The following is a 20407-nucleotide window of genomic DNA, read 5'->3' on the forward strand; positions in this document are numbered from 1 at the left end:
CCGTTTGTGAGTGGTATGGACTTTCCAGGAGCATCACATGTCTGATGAGGAACTGGGAGTGTCGACCGATGCCCTGACAGCTGCCTACCTTGAATGAATCTGAAAAAGTCTGGAACCAGTCTGAATATTAAATCAGCCTTCAAGTAGTGACTCCTTGTGTTTTCTGCTAAAATTGTTTCAACTTTATTTTACACGTCAGAAAATAATCTTGTCATCTTTTGCACAGCACACTAAACTCAGCAGTTGTGAATTATCCACTAAGTCAAAAACTCACAGTGTGACTCAGAAAACAACATGTGTCTCAATTATGATTTTTAACTCATATATCATATGATTATTTTCAACTCAGCCTTGTTCCCAGGAGATATTTAACAGTTTGACCCGTCATAACAAGATTCACACACGTGTAAAACCTAATTACATTAATTACATCTCCATTCTATTTAGGCGTCTCAAGAAGCAATGCAGCCATAATTAATGGTATTAATTACGTCTGTGAGTTTCCTGCTATGACAGGTTGAGCGGCTGCTGTGAAAATGACTGTGTGCTTGTTTCTCGGCTGCCTCTTCCTGAACACTTTCACTGGGAAGAAAAATAAACTAAAGACATTAACATTCACTTTAGCACAACACATACTGTGTGCCAAAGTGTTATAGAACTGAGCCAGGTGGCCATTTACTGCTTCTCTGACGTCACTGACTGTCATCAAAACCTATTTATGCTCATTACTTTGATACATTACTTTAGTTCGCTATAAATCCATATTGTATATGAAGGGGATTCAAAATAAGGATGCATATAAACAGATCTACAGTCTTTTTCCCATTTAGTACCTGGTGTGTTTGTCTAAATGTGTATATTTTTAGGCATCTGCTGTGTGTCTAGAAGCCCTGTTTTTCATTTATTATTTTGAGAGTCATGAGACATAAAACATGTAATTAAATAAGTATCAGCTAAATCAGTACATTAAACACTAAAAACATCAATTAAGCTAGAAACAAGCACTTTATCTACTGTGACTTAATTAAGTGATGCAATGGGAAAATGTATTTGGACCCCTGTGACTGCGAAACTGACAAAACACTTAAATATTCTAAGATAATATTTAAAGTACAATAATATAATATTTAAATGACTCAAGGTTGGACATATTAAAGTTTAATATCACTAAATACATGTATCTTAATGAATAATATAGATACACAACTCGCTGCCACACAAGTTAGGAATATTATAATCAAGACATTAAAATATGAAAATATTACATTCTGACATTTGAATTTCACTGTCTTGTTTAGTTAAGGAATCTGTATTAGGGACAGTTTTGTTATTTTAAGCATATCTTTAATCAAAAGATATTGATCAAGAGCGCAAATCAATCACAGCAGTTTAGCGTGTACTTCTGTTGCCCTTGAAGACTCAGGAAAACATGTGGTTCCTCGGTTGAAACGCCTGCCTCTGGATTTCATACATGCTCACATACGATCTTAGAAGATCCTCCATTGTGTAAGCCTAAAACAAAAAAGAGGAAATGAATGGCTTTGTTGTCATTTCATTCATTCATTCATTTTACTCTCAAAAGGTACATATGGTTGTCATGTATATACAATGGGAAGGGAATTGTTCCGCGAGAGAAATATTTTGACATGATAAACATGAAAGTGAGAATTCACCTGAGTGGTTTCACATACGAAGTTGTTTCCCCTCACCAGGGTGCCGATGGCCATCTGGAAGAAGTTGCCTCTGCTGGAGTACTCGGTGATGCGGCTGAAGGGATGCATGACAAGCAGCTCCTGAAGGGTTTAGAGCATAATTGAGGTTCTTTAAAATGCAATGTGTTACCAACAAAGACAAGCCTCATTAGAAGATCGTAAACATAGTACAACAAATTAAAACAGAATCCTTCACTATGAGACAATATGACATTGAAAATTACCGTATAGCCCGTAAACACTGACACAGTAAGGAGGAGCATACACATCATACATAATATAAGCAAAATCATAGTTCCTACCTTTGTTGTGGGGTCTATTAAGCTGACACCTTGCTTGCTGATGGCAATCAACATTTTATTTGGGTAGCTGGGCTCACATGTTTGCTGCAGATGAAATCATAGATATAACAAAACTGTTTCCACAAACTGCTATCTTCCAAATTTGCTTTGACTTCAACAATCCACAACTCACTTTAACTTCAAAGAAGGAACAGCCGAAGGTTGGCCAACTCGAAATGGCTTTCAAGAAGGCGATTTTGGCCTCCTGCACCGTGATGCCACTCTGCCTGATGTAGGAGGCAATGATTTGCTGCAAAAAGAAGAAAAATACTCACTGGAGCTTTTCCTAATCTCACTCCAGAAACACACTTTCCAATTTTATATATACAGTTGATGATATCAACATGTTATCAGCTTTTGTCCTTGTACATTTGTTTATTTACCTTCTTCCATTCATCAGAAGACATGATTTTCAACTGGTCAGCAGGAACTAACTCCTTCAGCATTTTGGGGATCATGACAAACTGTGACCTGTCTGAATCTACTTTGACTCTGAACAGCAGCCCACCCAGGGTGGTCATGTCCTCTTTTGTGCAACTGTGGTATCCCCGCAGGTACTTGGGCATCTCCTGCATGGAAGCAGAACAGAAGACGTGCAATCGTTATGATTCTGCATATTGAAAACAAGTAGAGACCAATAGCAAAATGAAAACTAAATGTGTTTGGACATTATACCTGTGGGAAATGAAAGGTGAGGTCTGCAACCTCGTCTTTTCCTGGGCTCACATTGAACCAGAGCTTCCTCTTATAGATCACCAGGTAGGGCAAGTTGGCCTGATTGCCTGGGAAAGAAGAACTGAATTAGAAATATCAATGTGCAATGACATATAAAAACCGAAGCTTTTGGTACGATGCATTACCTTCTTTCACTTTTTTTGCTTTCTTAGGCAAGTCTGAAGTCTGCCTTAAACTGTCAAAGAAATATTTCTCCTCATCCATGCTCGTGACCTAACAATTCAAACAGAACATCTCCCTTCAACATCATACAGATGGCTTTTTGATATAACAAAATATATCTTTTATTTTTTTAGTTATTATGAAAAGATAAAAACATTGTGACCTCGCTGTCTCAAATGTTTGAGACAAATCAATATATAAGTATAGTCACATTAAAATGAAAAGGATTGAAAACTGAACCCACAAACAATAAATTCCTGCAGAAATACCAACCAATCTCACCTTGTTTGGAGTTTTCAGGTAGAGGCCATAACCATCAGCAGAGGTCAGTCTGAGCTGAGAGGCAATGCTGCAGCGCAAGTCTTTGATTGTGGTCGTCGAAGTTACCTCGAAGATCTGCACAACAGCCAGGACAGAAAGTACAGAAAATCAAGAAGATCTGAAAAAGTACTGTGTGATAATACTGAAACAGTAAGAAGTTCCAGTTAATAACAACAGAGTAAAAACAACGTTCAAAGTATGCAGATACTCGTCGCCTTTTGCCAGCATTTACATTAGAGTGCTGTGTCTTACATCATTTGAGTCATTTGGAAAGTGGACTTTATGGAAGATCTGGGTGCTGTTCTGTTGGATGGCCTCCACTTCAACCAAATGAGGAGGAAGCTTCCTTGGTTCCTTCCTGAAAAAACATAAATGTATTTTACTTACACACTAAATATACACATACAGTACCTTGTATAAAGGTTGCACAACATTAATGAACCTAACAAGGATGTAGATGTGATATTTGGAGAATACAGTGCATCCAGAAAGTATTCACAGTGCTTAACGTTTTTGACATTTTGTTGTTCATTATTTTCTATAATGTCAAAGTGTTTTTTTTTTTTTATCTTTACAATTTTATTACAGTTAAAAATGAAAAACACACATGACATGTACATAAGTATTCACGGTCAAAATTGAGCTCTGGTGCATCCTGTGTCCACTGATCATCCTTGAGATGTTTCTACAACTTGTTTGGATTCCACCTGTGGGACATTCAGTTGATTGGAAAAAACGGGAATGGAAGAGGTTTGAAATCACCAAGGCTGGGCCGCACGGCCAAACTGAGCTATCAAGAGAAAAAAACGCCTTTGTCAGGGAGGTGACCAAGAACCCGAGGGTCACTCTGAAAGAGAACCTTCCAGAAGAACGACCATCTCTTCACCACTCCACCAGTCAGGCCTGTTTGGTAGAGTGGCCAGAAAGAAACCATTCCTCAGTAAAAGTTTTTCAAAATGCACCTAAAGGAATCTTCAACCATGAGAAACAAGATTCAAAAGATTGAACTTTTGGCCTGAAGGCCAAGCATCACGTCTGGAGGAAACCAGGCACCGCTGAGCACCTGGCCAATACCAGCGGCAGGAACTGTAACACTAGTCAGGATCGAGGGACAGATGAATGCAGCAATGAAAACCTGTTCCAGATTGCTCTGGACCTCAGACTGGGGAGACAGTTCATCTTTCAACAAGACAACAACCCTAAGCACACAGCCAAGATAACAAAGGAGTGGCTACGGGACAACTCTGTAAATGTCCTTGAGTGGTTCAGTCAGTCCCAGACTGAAACCTAACTGAACATCTCTGGAGAGACCTGAAAATGGCTGTGCACTGATCATACTCAAAAAGACTTGAGGCTAATGGTGCTAAAGATGCTTCAACAAACAATTCAGCAAAGACTGTGAATACTTATGTACATGTGATGAGGTATATTTTTGTAGAATTTTGAGGAAAATAATGAATTTAATCCATTTTGGAATAAGGGTGTAACATAACAAAATGTGGAAAAAGTTAAGCACTTTGAATACTTTCTGGATGCACTGTAAGTCTCCAAAACCACCAATACTTAACCACTACCTTATACAGGACACTGCTATCATGATCTAATATTTCTCATTTCTGTCTCTGTCTCCAGCCTGACCTGCACATTGCCTGCAGCCTATGCAGGCACCCAGTAGCCAGCATGTCTCTGGGCCGCGACTCCAGCCAGCGCTGAGTGTGTCTCATCAAGTTATGACTGGGCGTAAACAAGCCTGTACACAGCCACATCAGCTGCCACCCACGCTCCATACTCAACCTGAAAGTCAGGGAGATCAGCATACAGGGAAGAAAGAATGAAAGGTATGTTGGCTATTGACTGTGTGTGAATTCTTCAAAATACAGATGTGCCAACTGATGGATCACCTGTTGTTGTTGCTGGTCATTTGTCTCATTATCTGGCAGTAGATCTCGTCCTGTAGGATTTCGTGCTGCGTGGCTGGTCCGAAGATCTGATCAGTCAGCTCCACTGGGCTGCGAACTTGTTTGATGGCGTAGTCGCCCATGTACTTCATGATGGGTAGCAGCCTAGGTCAAGGACTCTATAATAATAAACTGTGTTAAAAATGGACTAGGGTCCATCACACTCCCCTCACAGTATTCTATACAGAAGGTCTGTTTTCCTAAAGTACAGACTACAGATAAGTTGGTAAACAATATGGTGTATTCTCTGTAAATGACTATACCCTTATTCTTAGATATCAGGGAAATGAAGGCCACAGAGTACACTCTGACTACAGAACAGAATGCACTTTGGCATTAACTTGATGTCTTATCATGATAAAGTATTTCAGTTTTGTCAAATGCAAGGACCATTGTCCTCATCTCAAGGATATCAGTGAAGGCGTTGCAGGCCAGATAGCTGAGGTCGGAGTTGCGGACCAGACTCTTCATCAGAGGCTGCTTGAGAGGTTCTCTGGTACAAGCCCACAGCTTCTCTCTACTGCCCCCTTTGGACACACCATGTCTGCCCACATCTTTACTGGCAGGCCTACAACGAAATCACAGTGTGAGCAAATCAGTGAAGTAGCTCCACCTGGATCTTTAATTGCTCTTTGCAATATTTAAATCAAACTTTCATTCATATTCATATAATTGCAAAAGCAGGTAAATATAACTTATAGCAAACTTTGAACTACAAATGAAGTCCACAATCAAACTTATTGGTGAGTATGAACATTGAAAAGAGACAAATTATAAAGTGACTCCATAAATTACCTAAAATTCTCAAGTGCAAACTCTTTTAAAGAGACAGGAGCCACCGTTTCGTCTCTCTGTTGGGCACTTTGTGCGGCTGTAGGTTTTGCCTGGCCTGGACTGATGAGATCCTGAAAAGTCAGATACAATTCATTAGCTATTCCACAAGGGGGGAGGGAGCCTTTTATAAACCATCAGAATAATGGATCTGCTCCTGTTTGTTTACATATTGATTATTACATATTAACACTGCGTTGTACAAAACACAGTCACACATGTTCCTCTCACCTCCTTCTTTTGTTGTCTTCTTGGGCACATAAAGTAAAAAGTATGGGACGTAGAAGTAACCTTACCAGCAATTCTTCAGTAGGCATATAGAGAGTTGGCAGAAACTGCAGCGTGTCCCTACGGACTGCCCCGTCAGATCTGGTCCGATGGTTAGTTGCCGTGACCCAATCATCCTCAGATCTATTTTGGTCATCTTTGTTTAGCACCAGCAGGTCGCCTCGTTTACAAGACAGGAACATGGGGTCATCTGTAAAAGACCAGACAGAGACAGTCAGACAGTGTTTTCTTTTTGTTTTAGTTTGAGCTTATGTGACTCACCTGCACTAGATGAATTTTGATATGTTTATATTATTTAATATGCAAGTGTGTGTGTGTATGTGTGTATAATCTTATAAACCTATATTGTATGTTGATGCTATAAATCTGTACCTGTTTTATTGGCATCCTGCAGAGCCAGTGCATACTTTGAGCGCTGTCTCAGCCCTTCCAGGTTTGTTTCTATAAGTTCAGTCATGTCTTCAGCATCCGAAGACCTCAGTACATACTCTCCTCTGAATGTGGCCAACCTCACTGACTGGTTACTGAAAAGGCTGTCACTGGGCAGATTTTAAAATATTGGAGATTTATTTCTTAGATTCTTTGTAAAAAAAAAAAAACATAACTGTATGTTTTGTGAGGAAGTAAACTGAGGAATTAAAAAAGTTATACTTACTTAACCTTGTTGACGTTCTTTAACTCCACATAAGGAATCTCAAGGATTGTTTTGTCTCTTCCATCCATGAAAAGGATGGCGCTCCAGTTTACAGCCACAATGAACCTGCTTTTGGGCAAAGGAGGCCCTGTGGACAGATATGGGATATCCAAAAGAGATATCTATAGATATATGTAGTTACTCTACAGGATTACAGTAAAAATATAGGGCACTAAAGAAATATTTTACATATGAAGTACATTACATGGTCACATTCATTTGAAACAGGCACACATGCAATAGGAGAAGTTGTTCAGCCTTTACAAAAAAAGTAAAGGCTTCACTGGGAATTCCTATATATTTATATATAATATACAATAACAATAATTTTTAATTCTGGAATTGAATAGAAAATGTGCAACACTGAATTCCTTAATTACACAGGTCCAGTTTCTGGGAATTAGGCTCAATCATGTCTTTTATCCGTTGGTCATCATCAGTTTAACACACAAAGATAAGCAATTTCCAGTGCAGCTGAAACAGGTAAACATGCCATTCAACCAAAGCGTAGGATAAACACAAGTGATTTTCACTAATTACCAACTGCATCTGCAAATCAAAGTCAGGATTTTATTGTTTCTTGATATTAACTGTTTTGATACTGTTTTTCATTTAGGGTGCATATCGACTAACCTGACATCATTGTAACGTCATAAAACCTGGAGAAGTGGACCCTCCATTCCTTTCGGGCGCTGTCCACCAGCTCCCCTTTCACACTTTCTCTGCTCTGCATCCCATTGATATAAGGGCCCTGTATGATGAGCAATAATGTTAACATACTTGTAATGTAAACACACAGTGAAATATGAGGGAAATTGAACACATTTAGAAAATAATATGGTATATTTTAGGCATCACATACAGTACCTACTTTTTTCCGTCAACTGTATGACACTGTACCTGTAGATGTGCTGAGCTGATGAGTTCGATCCATCTTGTCATAGATTTGCTCTCAATTAGTGTGGTGGTAATGCACTCCTCCACCACCTTCTGGGCGTTCTCTTTGTTGTATGCTGAGCCAAACTGGATGTAATAGTGCTTTGCTGCCAGATGGACATACTCATCTTCCTGAGAGATAAAATATAATTCTTATTTATTTATTTTGATGGAACATTTTCTCGATTAACATACTGCAATGAGAAGATATCAACCAAAACATTGATATGTATTGTAAGCTGGATCCTAACTCTAGACAGGTAAGTACAGAGTCTTACCTTCTCACTGCTGTACTCTCCTGACTTGATCCTTTTGATGACCTGCCTGTAGATTAGATCCGTACTGACTGGGTCCTCTGCGCAGTTATGCCAGGGTGTGAACAGTTCCTTGCAAACGGACAGACTCCATGGAGTGTCTTTTACCTCCATGCCCTGCCTCGTCATCTCTTGCTCGCAATGAGACACAGCATCCAACACATGCTTCCCACAGCTGCCCAGAGACCACGTCTGGAGATGAGGGAGTGAATGAGGGAGTGAATGAGGGAGTTCTGTACTGTGAAGGTCCTCTGTACAAAGGTTTATCACTGGTCATATCACTAATTCAGTTTGATTCTGGTGAGTAAAGCTGACCTTATCATGGAAACTGATGTACAGGGAGAATCCATAAGTGTCTTTCAGACCAATCTTAGCAGCCACAGCTTGACAGACTTCAGCAGAGGTGGAGGCAGACTCCAGCTCTACCTGGACTGTACGACCGTCCATCAGAGTCACTGATGCAGGTATGGGCTCCTTGGACTTGGCAGCCTGTTGATAGGGAGAAGCAAGATGAGGGTGGATTGCAATTTTAAAAAATCTTAATAATTAGAAATATCATAGTTTATTAATGTAAATGATGGGGCTTAGTGTTTTTACCTGCAGCTCTATCCAACAAGGCAGCTCTTTCCTTTCTTTGTTAGCTATTGTACGATATAGACGCTCAGTACAATATGCTCCGTAACCGTCTGGCCCTCTGCAGATAAAATTCTGCAAATACTGTGAACGGAGTAGAACAGGATAAATATGAGGATGTGTGGAAAACAAGTGACGTTCTTCTTCATCCTTCAGGAACTGTACGTTTATACTGCGAAACAGCAAACACCTAAACTGTTGTAATTTCTACACTAGTAAAATAAATAATAAATAAAAAGTGTGCATTTTAAAAATGCATCAATTAAAAAGTACTTTTTAAAATCTTAGGTCTCTGTTCTAAACATTAAGGAGTGCAGTGTACACACATTTTGGCTTAGGAAATATCTCCTTCTCTAAACAGAATTTTTTTTCCCTACATCTACAAAACTAAAAACATAAAAATGAACGGCACTGCTTTAAATGCAGTATTGGATGGTCAATGCTACTCTCTGGTGGAGAACAAGGAAATGTACTTGCTTAAAGTCAATGTTTTATATGGTCTAAATATAAAGGTTTTACTTAGAAGATGCATTTGGATGCTGATTCCATAAAGTATACCTGGTACAGTTTAATATTCCAATGGACATTTCAGTTTGGGGCATTGATTCAAACATCAAACAAACATTTATTTTAATCTGACTCTTATCTGATGTTGAGCTACATTTTATGACATTAGGCCACTGCTTTTGATCTTATCTAATCTTACTCCCTTGATCATATCAGTGCACCTGGCATGTGTGAACTACTAGAGTAACACTGTTTGTAATCCCTTGATTCTTATTTCTGATAACAGCACAACTAACCACTGACTGTGACTCATTGACATTTGAGATTTTAGCAGATAACAAGAGAGAGGAAAACATGTCTGCTTTAATATTGACTGGCAGCAGACTGACCTTCATGAAGAAGTCTGTTGGAGGGAAGATCCCGAGACAGATGGAAAGGAGAATCCAGCCTTGCGTACGACTGTTCCTGTTCCTGTTGTTCACCAGCTGCTTACAGATCTGACAGTAAATCTCATCCCTGTGCAAGTATAATTTAAAAAAATAAATAGAACAATACTGGAGTAATATATTACAGACCAAAGTAAAAACATAAATTATATACAAACAAAAGTGTCATCCCCTCTTTTGTAATACAAACAGAAAAATCCCATTTTTACCGTATGCCTTGTCTCATAAGACCGTATCCAACAATTATGTGCAGCTTTTCCAGGGGTGTAAGTGGACGATCCAGCGTCGGACCCTCTCCAATCAATATTTGCTCGTCTTCGTTGAAGTTCTCCGGCTGGTTGAGATGACACGTCAAGAACAGTTATCCCTCAGTGCACACCATGCATTAAAACTGAAACGATACATGCTGAATACTACATTTATGCTGACCTCCTCGGGAATAGCAGAAGCTTTTCTGTTGCCAAGTTTTTTCTTGTTCCTCCTCAGTATTTTCTGTTCCAAAAGACAAAAATAATAGTTTTATTTTGTAGTTTTTTAGTATAAAATAGTGAAAAATAAGCTACATATTCTAATTTACCTGGTCCAGTCCCACCAGGCTGCTCAGTCTCCTGCCCTGTCTAGGTAGATGATGCTGGATTGTGCGGGACAGTTCAGATACTGAATCCATAGGTTTGGGTTCTGGTTTGTCCCCCATGAAGCGCAGAATAATCCAAAACACAGTCACACATGCCTGTCAGGATGGTGTGAGAAATAGAGCATGAGATTGAATTTTTGTGGGATTAAAAAAAAAAAGTTGATGACTGATTTTCTCACTGTCCTCTTACCAGCGCATCACCCTCATCATCATGAGGCAGAAGGGGCTGATTGAGTCTCTCCGTTATGTGCGTGTGGGTTGCTCTGCCCTGGAAGTGAAGAGTACTGAACCTGTAGAATGAAAACTCACTGCTGTCATCAAACTGGTCATATTCCTCGTCCGATGAGGAGGTAGATGATGTTGATTTCGATGCTGATGTTGAGGCTCGAGCAATGTTTTCTGAGTCCGAGTCTAAGGTTTCCTCCTTTGGCGCTGACACGCTCCATCTCTCCTTGACAGCCCAAACAGAATTTACAGCAGAACGTCAGGCAGGAAATAGCTCATTTGAGATAAAATGGAAGATACAGGTTAATGTGAATTTAGCAGATTACACATCTCAGTTGTCTCATTCTGATGCATTTTGTTCTACCTCTTCTTCAGCAGGCGAGGAATGGAGATCAGACATGTTCTCCTCTGAGTCCTGTTCAGAGCTTGACTCTGAATCCTTGTCGTTTTGCAGTGCAATAACTTCTTCAAGTCGTTGCTGAAGCTCCAAGGCTATTCGGTCGTTCTTCTCTTTCTCCCGTAAAGTAAAAGCCTGTGATCACGTTGGGAAGAGATAGCAAAGACAAAGGAGTGTGTTTATATTCCGAATATAGAAAGCACCGTACACACAGCCTGATTACCTTACTCCATGATCAGTTTTGAAAACAGCACTTACATCATTCCTCATCTTTCCTGCAGCTCTCCTGGCCAGGAATCCTCTGGTGTGAGCCTGCAACAGCATGGCTGCCTCTCTCTTTTGCTTCCAGTCCTTCCTTGCTCGGTAGCCTCTTATCTACAGTTTATCAGCATTTATATAAAAAAAAAGTCAAAAGGAATTTAAACACTAGATTTTAAACATTAAAAATGTTCTTTATCTAAAAGCAATTCCCCATTTTCTGTATAATACAAATAATTCATTTAAATTAGACTGACATACTCTAGTGCTCTGTAATCAATGTAATATCTTTTAAACTTATTTTAATTATTATTATTTTAAAAATCGATATAACTTTATAATAATTATAGGTGAAACTACACTGTCGAACTTGCCTGTGTTTGGATGATGACTGCGGCTGCTTGCTGCCTTTGGTACTGTAACTGGAGGTTTCGGCTACGGATCTTCGCGACCAGTCGTTCGTAGCCGTGCTTGACCTAGTTAGAATAAAAGCGGAAACAAAGGACATCGTCACCTGTCTTGAAATTTAGTTATGCAGGATAAAAATGTTCTTTTTATATTAAACATACAGACCTGTCTTTGCAGTTTCCTCTCCATGTAAGCTCTCCAGTTCTTCTGCAACACCAGAACTGCCCTCCGCCTCTTCAGAAAAGACTTTCTGTGAGAGAGGGAAAGCAGAAGGACTTTATAAAGGAACAAGGAAACATATTCACAAATAAACCACTGTTCATACAGTACATCTTTTTGTCTTTTTATTAGATCTTGCAACACGTCTCCCAATAAAATGCAACTATCTGCAGCTACAGTATAATAATACACATACCTCTTTTTATAGGTTAAGATAATGTAAACAAAGATAAAGTATTTTACGCATGACCTCATTCCATTCTCAGGTCATGTTCTCCATCTTATTTTTCTTTTTACTCTTCTTAGAAACTGCACCTGTCTTTGTGTCCCAGCATTACCCTCTGGATCACCACAGCTACCCTGCTGAGTTCTTTTTCCCTCTCTCTTTCTAGCACAGCATCTTGAACATCCTGAAATAAGATGGGGGAGAGAAAGTTCATAAGAAAAAAAAAAAAAACAAGTTAGTATTGTTTAAATCCAACTAACCCATAGTAGCTTATCATATGCAGCTGCAGAATATGTAGTAGTGTATAAATCACACAAGTGAAAACATAATGTCATCAGGTGCTAAATGTCGGTCGAGTTAATGATGCTTATACTTCACCAGTGCCAGTTAATAGTGCTTTGTTTCAATCTGTACTGACATTCTGCTGTGAAATTACATCTTCTACACTGAGAAAAGCGGAGAGAGAGAATTATATTATTGTTGTCTGCACCTTCAGGAAAATCTTGGTCCTGCCTATTTTCCACTCTTCCTCTCCTTCAATCACTGCCTTGCAGATGGCTTCACAACAGGCAGCAGCTGTCTCCTGGAGATGCAATAAAATATTTATGTGAGTGCTGAAGAAAGGCTAATGACAACCTGAATTCCTCCAGAGAAAAAAAAAACAGTAAGAAGGTTATTCATCTATCTTGCAATCATAGTGACAGTAACATTCCAGCTTTTTTATGAAACAGATTTTATAAAACTGTCAAAAATATTAACAGCAGATCCCGACTAACAGTTTTGGGGTCACAGACGGTTGTTTTCAGGAGCACCCTGTAGCGCTTCAGGAATTCCTCAAAGGTGTGACGAATTGGGTATCCCAGTTTCCGGATGCGAATGGTGTCCATCATGCCGGAGTATCTCAGCTGACGGATACACAGCTCTCTGTCAAACACCTAGAAGATTGCAGAAGAAAGTGGTTGGGAATATTCTCTCTGTCGGGAACTTTCCTGTGTATCAAATTTAATGTTAAATATGTTTAACCTGTTACAATGCAAAAATGAATTAACATAGCTGCAATGGATGACATTGTGATCTTTAACCTGCTTTGACCTAAGAAAACCTGGGGGAATTGCCAAAGCAAAATAGTTTATCCTCTGGGGGTCCTGAATCTCAAATAGTTGTTCAGCTATTTCAGTACTTAACAAAGTGAGGGCCCGATGACCAACATCATGCAATAAGCACGACTAACAGAGCAATAATCTCTAAGACTGTACTTTACACCCTGTGTGTTACCTGCTTATATCTTTCAGGAAATTTGCCCAATTGCTTTATAGCACAAATCAGGAAGAGGTAGTTATTTATACAGTATAAAAACAGATGGTGGCCAGGGAGAGACGCAGATTGGAAAATCCACTTTATCATTTTCAAGGAAACAACAGGAGAAGTATTTTGCACATTACTGCGTTTGCATGAGGTGGAGCTTATCTCCATCTCACCTTTTATCTTCATATTTAAAAAATGCTGCACAGAGCTAATGTTGTGTGTTACTGTGGCTATCCACACCGCAGTAGCTTTTGCACCATTCACCTCAGACAGCTTGTCATTGTTCGGTTTGAAGCAGCGGATGAAGAAAGGCTGGCAGACGGACAGAGTCTTCATGAGGGAGTCCAGAGACTGACGGAACTGACCGCTCAGTGTTGGCACAGGTTTATGGTTGTCAGCCTGGGCCTGTGTGGGGAATGAAGACAATATGCCGAGTCAGCGATGCAGAGGCAAAACTGTCACCACTGTCATTTTCAATGCATGTCCGTTATTTCAATGACACACAAATATCCATTCATCAATATCATTTTGTTGTATCAAGTGAAATTCTTCACAAAAAAAAAAAAAAACACGTGTTAGTGTGTCTGTACTTTCATACCCGTAGAGAGCTCTTGGGCGTCATGATGATCCTCCTGTTGTTAGTGACCTTCGCCATATTGGTTGAAAGCTCATTCTCGAATATTTGTCGAAGCAGATTATTGGTGGACATGTCAACCATCTTGATTATGTCAAAACTGACTGCATCTCTGTTCTTTTCCAGGAACCCTTAATGGAAAAAAGACAAAAGATCTCAGCACTGAGCATCTCACAGTGGAGCATATTCGCTTTAGTTGGACTTATTCTAATGAGTTCATGTACCGCTGGAGTCGTAGTAAACCACGCCGGCAAAGTGGTTAATCCCAAAGTATGGGTCATACGCATTCTTTGAGGCGATGTAGATCTTGTTTTCTTTGTGTTCCTGGTTCATCTTGTTCAGCATAGTCATGTCTGAGCCCTGTAGCCCACAGAACAATATAAACAAGCATTTGTAAATATATTTTAAATATTACAATGGAAGTAATACAAATAAAAATAAAGGAACATTGCAGCATAACACCACCTTTGGAAAGTGGCTCTCCTCCTCAATCAGAGCCAGCAGGTTGCAGTGTTTCCCCGCCAGAAGGTCCAGGATGTTCTGATTATCACTGAAGTTGATGTTGTTCCACACAATGTCCTCTTTCATGTACTCCTTCTGCTCCAGCTTGAAGATGTGGCTCACAAAGAACTGCTGCAGCTTCTCGTTGGCGAAATTTATGCACAGCTGCTCAAAGCTGTAAAAGTGACAGGATGACATTTGGTCAGTAGCATCGGAGTCGCGATACCCCGAATGACGTGGGGAGACGTGTGTCGACACCTGTTTGTGTTGAAGTTCTCAAAGCCAAAGATATCAAGCAAACCGATGGACAGACAGTTGGACTTGGGGTTGTTGGTCAACTTCTTATAGATGACACTGTTGATTTTCCCAACAATCCATATGAACAGCTTATTGTAGATGGCCTGAGAGATGAGACAGAAATTAGAGCCATCCCATAAGAGCAGGAGGGGATGGTTATTTGTTCAAATCTGTGAATCTCCCCTCTTTTACCAACTACTGTATCTGGAAACTCTGGTTGCACACTTTAAAATGTTTATAGGTGCATGGGGGTAGCCAGAACATGCTCACAATCAAAGGTTAAAGATCACCTCCTGCTGCTGAATTGAAACTTCCTTATGTAATGCCGTATTTACAGTGTTCATTCATCTGTAATCCAGGAACCAATAATGAAATACATGGCATGCTGATTTGCTATCACTGGTTTTGTTCTCTTTACCTTGACAAAAGCGTCTCTACAGTCGGAGGCCTGCTCGGAGCTGAGGGGTTTGGTTACCCTCTCTCTGTTGGTCAGAAAGGAACGGTGGGTCAAAGTTGTTGCCAGCGAGGACTTCTGGACCTGCAGACACACACAAGGACTTCCTCAACATTATTTAATGACGAACAGCAACGGCCATGTCTGCACCTGCTTTTCCGTTTTTAATGTTGTGTAAGAAATGTACAGAGAGCAGAAAACGCCCACCTCCAGTAGTGATGCTGCGATGCTGAAATGTTCAGACCTGCTGACATCACTGCTTTCCAAGTTGTTTTGTGTGGTGGCTGATGGGAATATAAAAGATCGATATAAAGATCAAACGGAACAACACCAAACACATTAGTTCATTGGGCTTAGCACAACAATGGTCACTGCTAGAGGTGGAATGTGGTGAAGTACAAATTAAATAAATAAAAAGTACTTTACTTTACTAGGTACAATAAATTGACATTTCCCTCAATGAGAAATATTATACATTTCATTCCACTCCATAATCTTTTTTAACAACTGTATTTGTGCTTTTTAGAGTTATCTGCAAAAAAGGGCTGCAAATAAGAATAACTTGATAACTTCTATCATCTAAAATGTGTGTTTAGAAATTACCTAGACATCTATGCGCACTCACCCTCAAAGTAGACATTTCCTAGGTGTAGTATGGCTGCCAGCAGCTTGAGGATTTCCTGACACTGCTTTCCAGAGAAGTTCAGGATTTTCATCGCAGAGCAAATTTGACTGTAGTCTTTGGCATCGTCCCTGCCTTCGCACGTGATGCAGTCACCCTAGAGCACACAAGAGGAAGGATTTCGATTATTTACGGTAGACAGGCAATTTGTGTAAGAAACAATAATATGAACTCATTTGAATGTATGATGCAGGAAGTAGGTGAAAGAACATATTTTAATACCTTTGTAAGGAATCTGTATTCCTTTGCGTGTCCCAGACTCAGAGTCTTCTTCTCCTCTCGTGTAATTCCTGCCAGCATGCAGTAAAAGATGTGGTAGTTTCTCTCCTCCAGTGCCTGATGTTGTCGAGACAAAATGAATTATCACTGATACAAAAACAGAAACAACAGGTGTTTGATAGTTATCACCTAGGTTAATGAACTAGTAACGTTTTACATGGCCTCTTTATTTCACTGATGAGAAACATAAGGGGCCATTTTCGCTGCATGCTAGACAAACAATATGTTTATTTAAATAGCCCTGCAACAGATAATGGAGGTTTTACAGTAGAGACCAGCCCTCTGATGAGATAAGAGAAAGTGGATTTGTTTGGACAGAGCTGGCTCACCTGATGGCAAACACGAGACTTCTCTAGAAGATACTGCTCCACACGAGCGCCTTCGATCACCCCATCCTTACTGAAGAAGATTTCCAAATACTTCCCAAAGCGACTGGAGTTGTCATTGCGGATTGTTTTAGCATTTCCAAAGGCTGAAGGAGACAAAACAGGAATGATTTTTATTTTTATTTCATCATAAATAGTCTGTTGGAGTACAGTCGTGTACAGCTGTGCTGTTAACATACCTTCTAGTATTGGATTAGACTCCAGGATCTGCTTTTCAACCTGCTGTTCAGAGAGCTCGCCGCTAATTGCTGCTAAGTACTGCAGGATCAGTTTGGTGCTCTCTGTCTTCCCTGCTCCTGACTCTCCACTGAGAGAAAAAAACAGAATACATGAGGGTGTGACTGGGAAATAATAAACAATATCATTTATTACAATGAGGAATCTCAGTCTTCAATTTATCTGGAAGTTGAGTCATGGGAACTGGACTTCCTTCTTGTTAGTTATGTTTCATCCTACTCATCGAATTAGCTTCATCAGTCTGAGGATAGTTAGTCAGAAACCACTAATGCATCCCACAGGTTGGTCCACTTCAAACCCACGAACACACTGACACAGAGACTTGTCCCCTCGAAACGAAACGAAACAGCTGCTGCACAAGAGGAGCAACACCTCAGGACCAGAATCAGCTGTAATTCTTCCAGCCAACTATCCTCAGACAAAAGAAGTTACTTGGATCAGTTTCTTTGAACTAACAAGAAGGCCTAGTTGCCAGAACTTCCAGATAATATCATCTATTCTATTCAGTGTCAGGAAATCATCCATCCATCCTGAGTCTTTCAGTGAGTTATTCATCCTGACCTGATGATGCAGCACTGGTTCCTGTGATGGCGAGTCATGTTAAAGTAGCAGTTTTCAGCGATGGCAAAGATGTGCGGCGGTAGTTCCCCAAGCTTTCGACCACGGTACAACTTCACCTGAAGGTTAACGTATGCATACATGATAAACATCAGTGTGGCCTTTAATAAAGAGATCCAGCTTGATCCCTGCTTAAAGTTGGGAGGATACAGACCCACAGTACAACTGTTGTACATTAGCAGTGAATGTTGATACAAGTTGTCCGTTGTGTGCAGTCTTACCTGTTTAGCCGAGTATATGGAATAATTCTGGTATGGATTCACGGCCACCAGCACTGAGCTTGTGTAGGTCTGTCAGAAAAATGGTTGGGTAAGATAAATGGGACTGCCTGGACCACATCTCATTTGAATAAATGATCAGTATTTCAATTGCATTGTTTTTAAAGGCTTAAAAACACGTTCCTGCTTTCCCTATGTTTTAAATGAAAAGCCTCCAGTGCCAACTCAAAACCATGCAGGTGAATAACTATTTGTGTGTGGAGCTCAAAGCAGTGACAAAAATAATAATTCAGCTGTAACATGTTCAAGATGCAAAGTCTTGGTTCAGGTTACAAAACAACTTAACTCAGGGTCCATTTACTACTAACTACTACTAACTTTCCTCAGAGCTTTTTACTTCAACACTTGTTCCTCAGAGATAAACTACAGAGCACACTGTGAGCAGTTATACACAGGAACTATTTAAGGTAAAACAAATTGTTTAAAGAGAGTGTGTGTGTGTGAATCATCCTAGGAGAGGGAGCCGAGTTTGTAGCTACTGTTGTGTAAAATTCAGGTGTCAGTTTTAGAAACCACCGGCTCAGTTCCCTTCAAAACAAAAGATAAAAAGATCCAAGAGACCCAAACTGCACCAGCAAACGTCGGCCAGTGGAAGGTTTTCTAGCTGACTAGGATCTTTAACATTAAACATGTGGCTTACATAGATGATTCCTTGTTTGTGTCGGAGCTGGAGGTTTCGGAGGAGCCCAGCCTCCGTCATGTCTCCCAGTTTGATCATGTCGTCTACACCCTCCACTGACGTAGGGTGCATGATCTTGAGGGAGGCCTCCTGCTCTTGGGACAGGCTGCGCTCCTGGTAGAGGAAATAAAACTTCAGTTTTCGGATGCCTCCCTCGCTGAAAGGTTTTTTTTTTAATAATGTTGAATGTGAATAACACACTTCAACACATTCATTCTTCTTTATGAGCAGCCAGTGAAGTAAAGTGTTTACCTTCCCCTCATCGTCCACCAGGAACTGCCGACCGGATGGTGTTACTTTTACCCTGGCCCCGATGGGTACCCCGATGTCCGAGTCCACCCAAACCCACTCTCCCTGTAATCACAGAACACAATAAATACATAAAGAAGAGCATTCCTCCCCCCCACTGCCCTTGCGAACACAGAGTTAACAATGGGCCTGCCATTATCAGCTTACAGTCTTTCCTTGAATGAATAACTGCTGGGGATTATTACACAACACCAAATGAATTATATACAATAGAGTTTTCTGGTAAGAAATATCCTTATCAACAAAATCCACAGTCATAACTCTGCAGTCAGTGCTGAGTGTTTTCTTTTTCCAGCCTTACCTTTCTCAGCATCACTGATTTGTGGCTTTCCTACTCCCTAAAAAAAGAAATCCACGTCAGTTTTATATTTTACAATATGACAAATAAATGAAATCACAATATGTTCAAATGCAGTATTACTCATCGTCACCATAAGCAACAAAGACTGAAGATTTTCACGGTGGGCTTTGTTAAACAGTGGCTTTAACAGTGGCACACTGTTGTGTTCAACTCCAGTGTCCGCAGATTGTAGAATAACTCAATTTAATGTTAACACAGGCACACGGTTACAGTAAGACGTTTACCTAAAAACCCTCTTTTCTGAGATCTTCATTAATCCCGCACTGTCCCAGCCCGCTGTGGATCTGCCGTTTGTCTCCTTGACACACTGTGTCAGTATCAGGAAGAAGAAAGCACAGCTCTCGCAGGACTGCCCAACTGATTTTATGGCACTTTGACTTTGAACCAGCAGAGATAGAAAGGGAGAGGAAGAGAAACTGATCACTTACACTGAGGGGAATAGCTCGTCATCAAGGAGGCGTCTTCTTGGACACGTTGTTCCTACTTTAGACTTTTAGGGAAGTTTTGCCAACTTAAAATTCCCTATACCCTAAACAGATGCACTGGGCAGTGTTCAGGAGCAGTCGGATATGCACACAGATGCAAGTCATGTTGTTCAGTTCTACTTATGTTATACTATTTTAGAATATTAATAGCACATGATATTAAATAACAGTTTATATAAAAGACCTTGACGTTGCTTCCCCTGGGTCAAACAGCGAGTGTTTTAATGATTTTATGTGCAGCCTTTGGACCCTGCACATACTGCTGAGCATCTCGCAGTCACTGTCACTGAAATAAAGATGTAAACATGAGATTAAAACTAATCATCTTTAGAATAGAGGGAGGGCCAGATTACTCAAGAGGCGTAATTATGTGAACGTGGTGGCCGTCATTTAGGCCAAAGGGAATCCTTGGTTGTGAATCAGTCAGGTTTTCCACTGTCAGTAATGGGATTCTGTAAACTGCAGATCTTTCTGCCAGTTATCTATTATGTCAGGTTAAAAGTTGCACAAGGGAGACCTTCCTCTAGCAGGCGAATGCCAGTTATCTGCTCCACTATAAAATGAAAGTCATCACGTTGCGCAGGTCTAAAGTTGAAGGTTTAAAGTCAAAACACCACTGGTTGTTCACTGGCATCCGTGTGCTCAGCTCTGATAAGG

The 20407-nt window shown here is 40.2% G+C and overlaps 1 protein-coding gene across 1 annotated transcript; it reads right to left on the reverse strand.

The window, feature by feature from the left end:
• Nucleotides 1–1419: 1419 nt before the first annotated feature.
• On the reverse strand, nucleotides 1420–19217 carry LOC113171975 (unconventional myosin-VIIa-like). The gene is made up of 49 exons (XM_026374730.1): nucleotides 19206–19217; nucleotides 18848–18949; nucleotides 18557–18709; nucleotides 17860–17928; nucleotides 17582–17697; nucleotides 16963–17090; nucleotides 16727–16869; nucleotides 16341–16454; nucleotides 16062–16215; nucleotides 15644–15720; nucleotides 15401–15520; nucleotides 14944–15086; nucleotides 14650–14860; nucleotides 14409–14544; nucleotides 14149–14315; nucleotides 13815–13955; nucleotides 13022–13180; nucleotides 12736–12828; nucleotides 12335–12429; nucleotides 11966–12050; nucleotides 11767–11868; nucleotides 11393–11509; nucleotides 11102–11269; nucleotides 10703–10963; nucleotides 10456–10608; nucleotides 10308–10370; nucleotides 10088–10212; nucleotides 9822–9948; nucleotides 8890–9009; nucleotides 8608–8781; nucleotides 8257–8484; nucleotides 7943–8110; nucleotides 7676–7793; nucleotides 7004–7130; nucleotides 6721–6887; nucleotides 6357–6538; nucleotides 6025–6134; nucleotides 5643–5797; nucleotides 5173–5326; nucleotides 4910–5065; nucleotides 3524–3629; nucleotides 3233–3346; nucleotides 2914–3001; nucleotides 2729–2835; nucleotides 2437–2622; nucleotides 2187–2303; nucleotides 2015–2098; nucleotides 1674–1793; nucleotides 1420–1512 (listed from the first exon to the last, which is right to left on the reverse strand). The coding sequence occupies exons 1-49, from the start codon at nucleotides 19215–19217 to the stop codon at nucleotides 1420–1422; spliced, it is 6408 nt and encodes a 2135-aa protein (XP_026230515.1).
• Nucleotides 19218–20407: the final 1190 nt, after the last annotated feature.

This window comes from Anabas testudineus, chromosome 17 (assembly GCF_900324465.2).
Source record: "Anabas testudineus chromosome 17, fAnaTes1.2, whole genome shotgun sequence".
NCBI classification, from domain to species: Eukaryota; Metazoa; Chordata; class Actinopteri; order Anabantiformes; family Anabantidae; genus Anabas; species Anabas testudineus.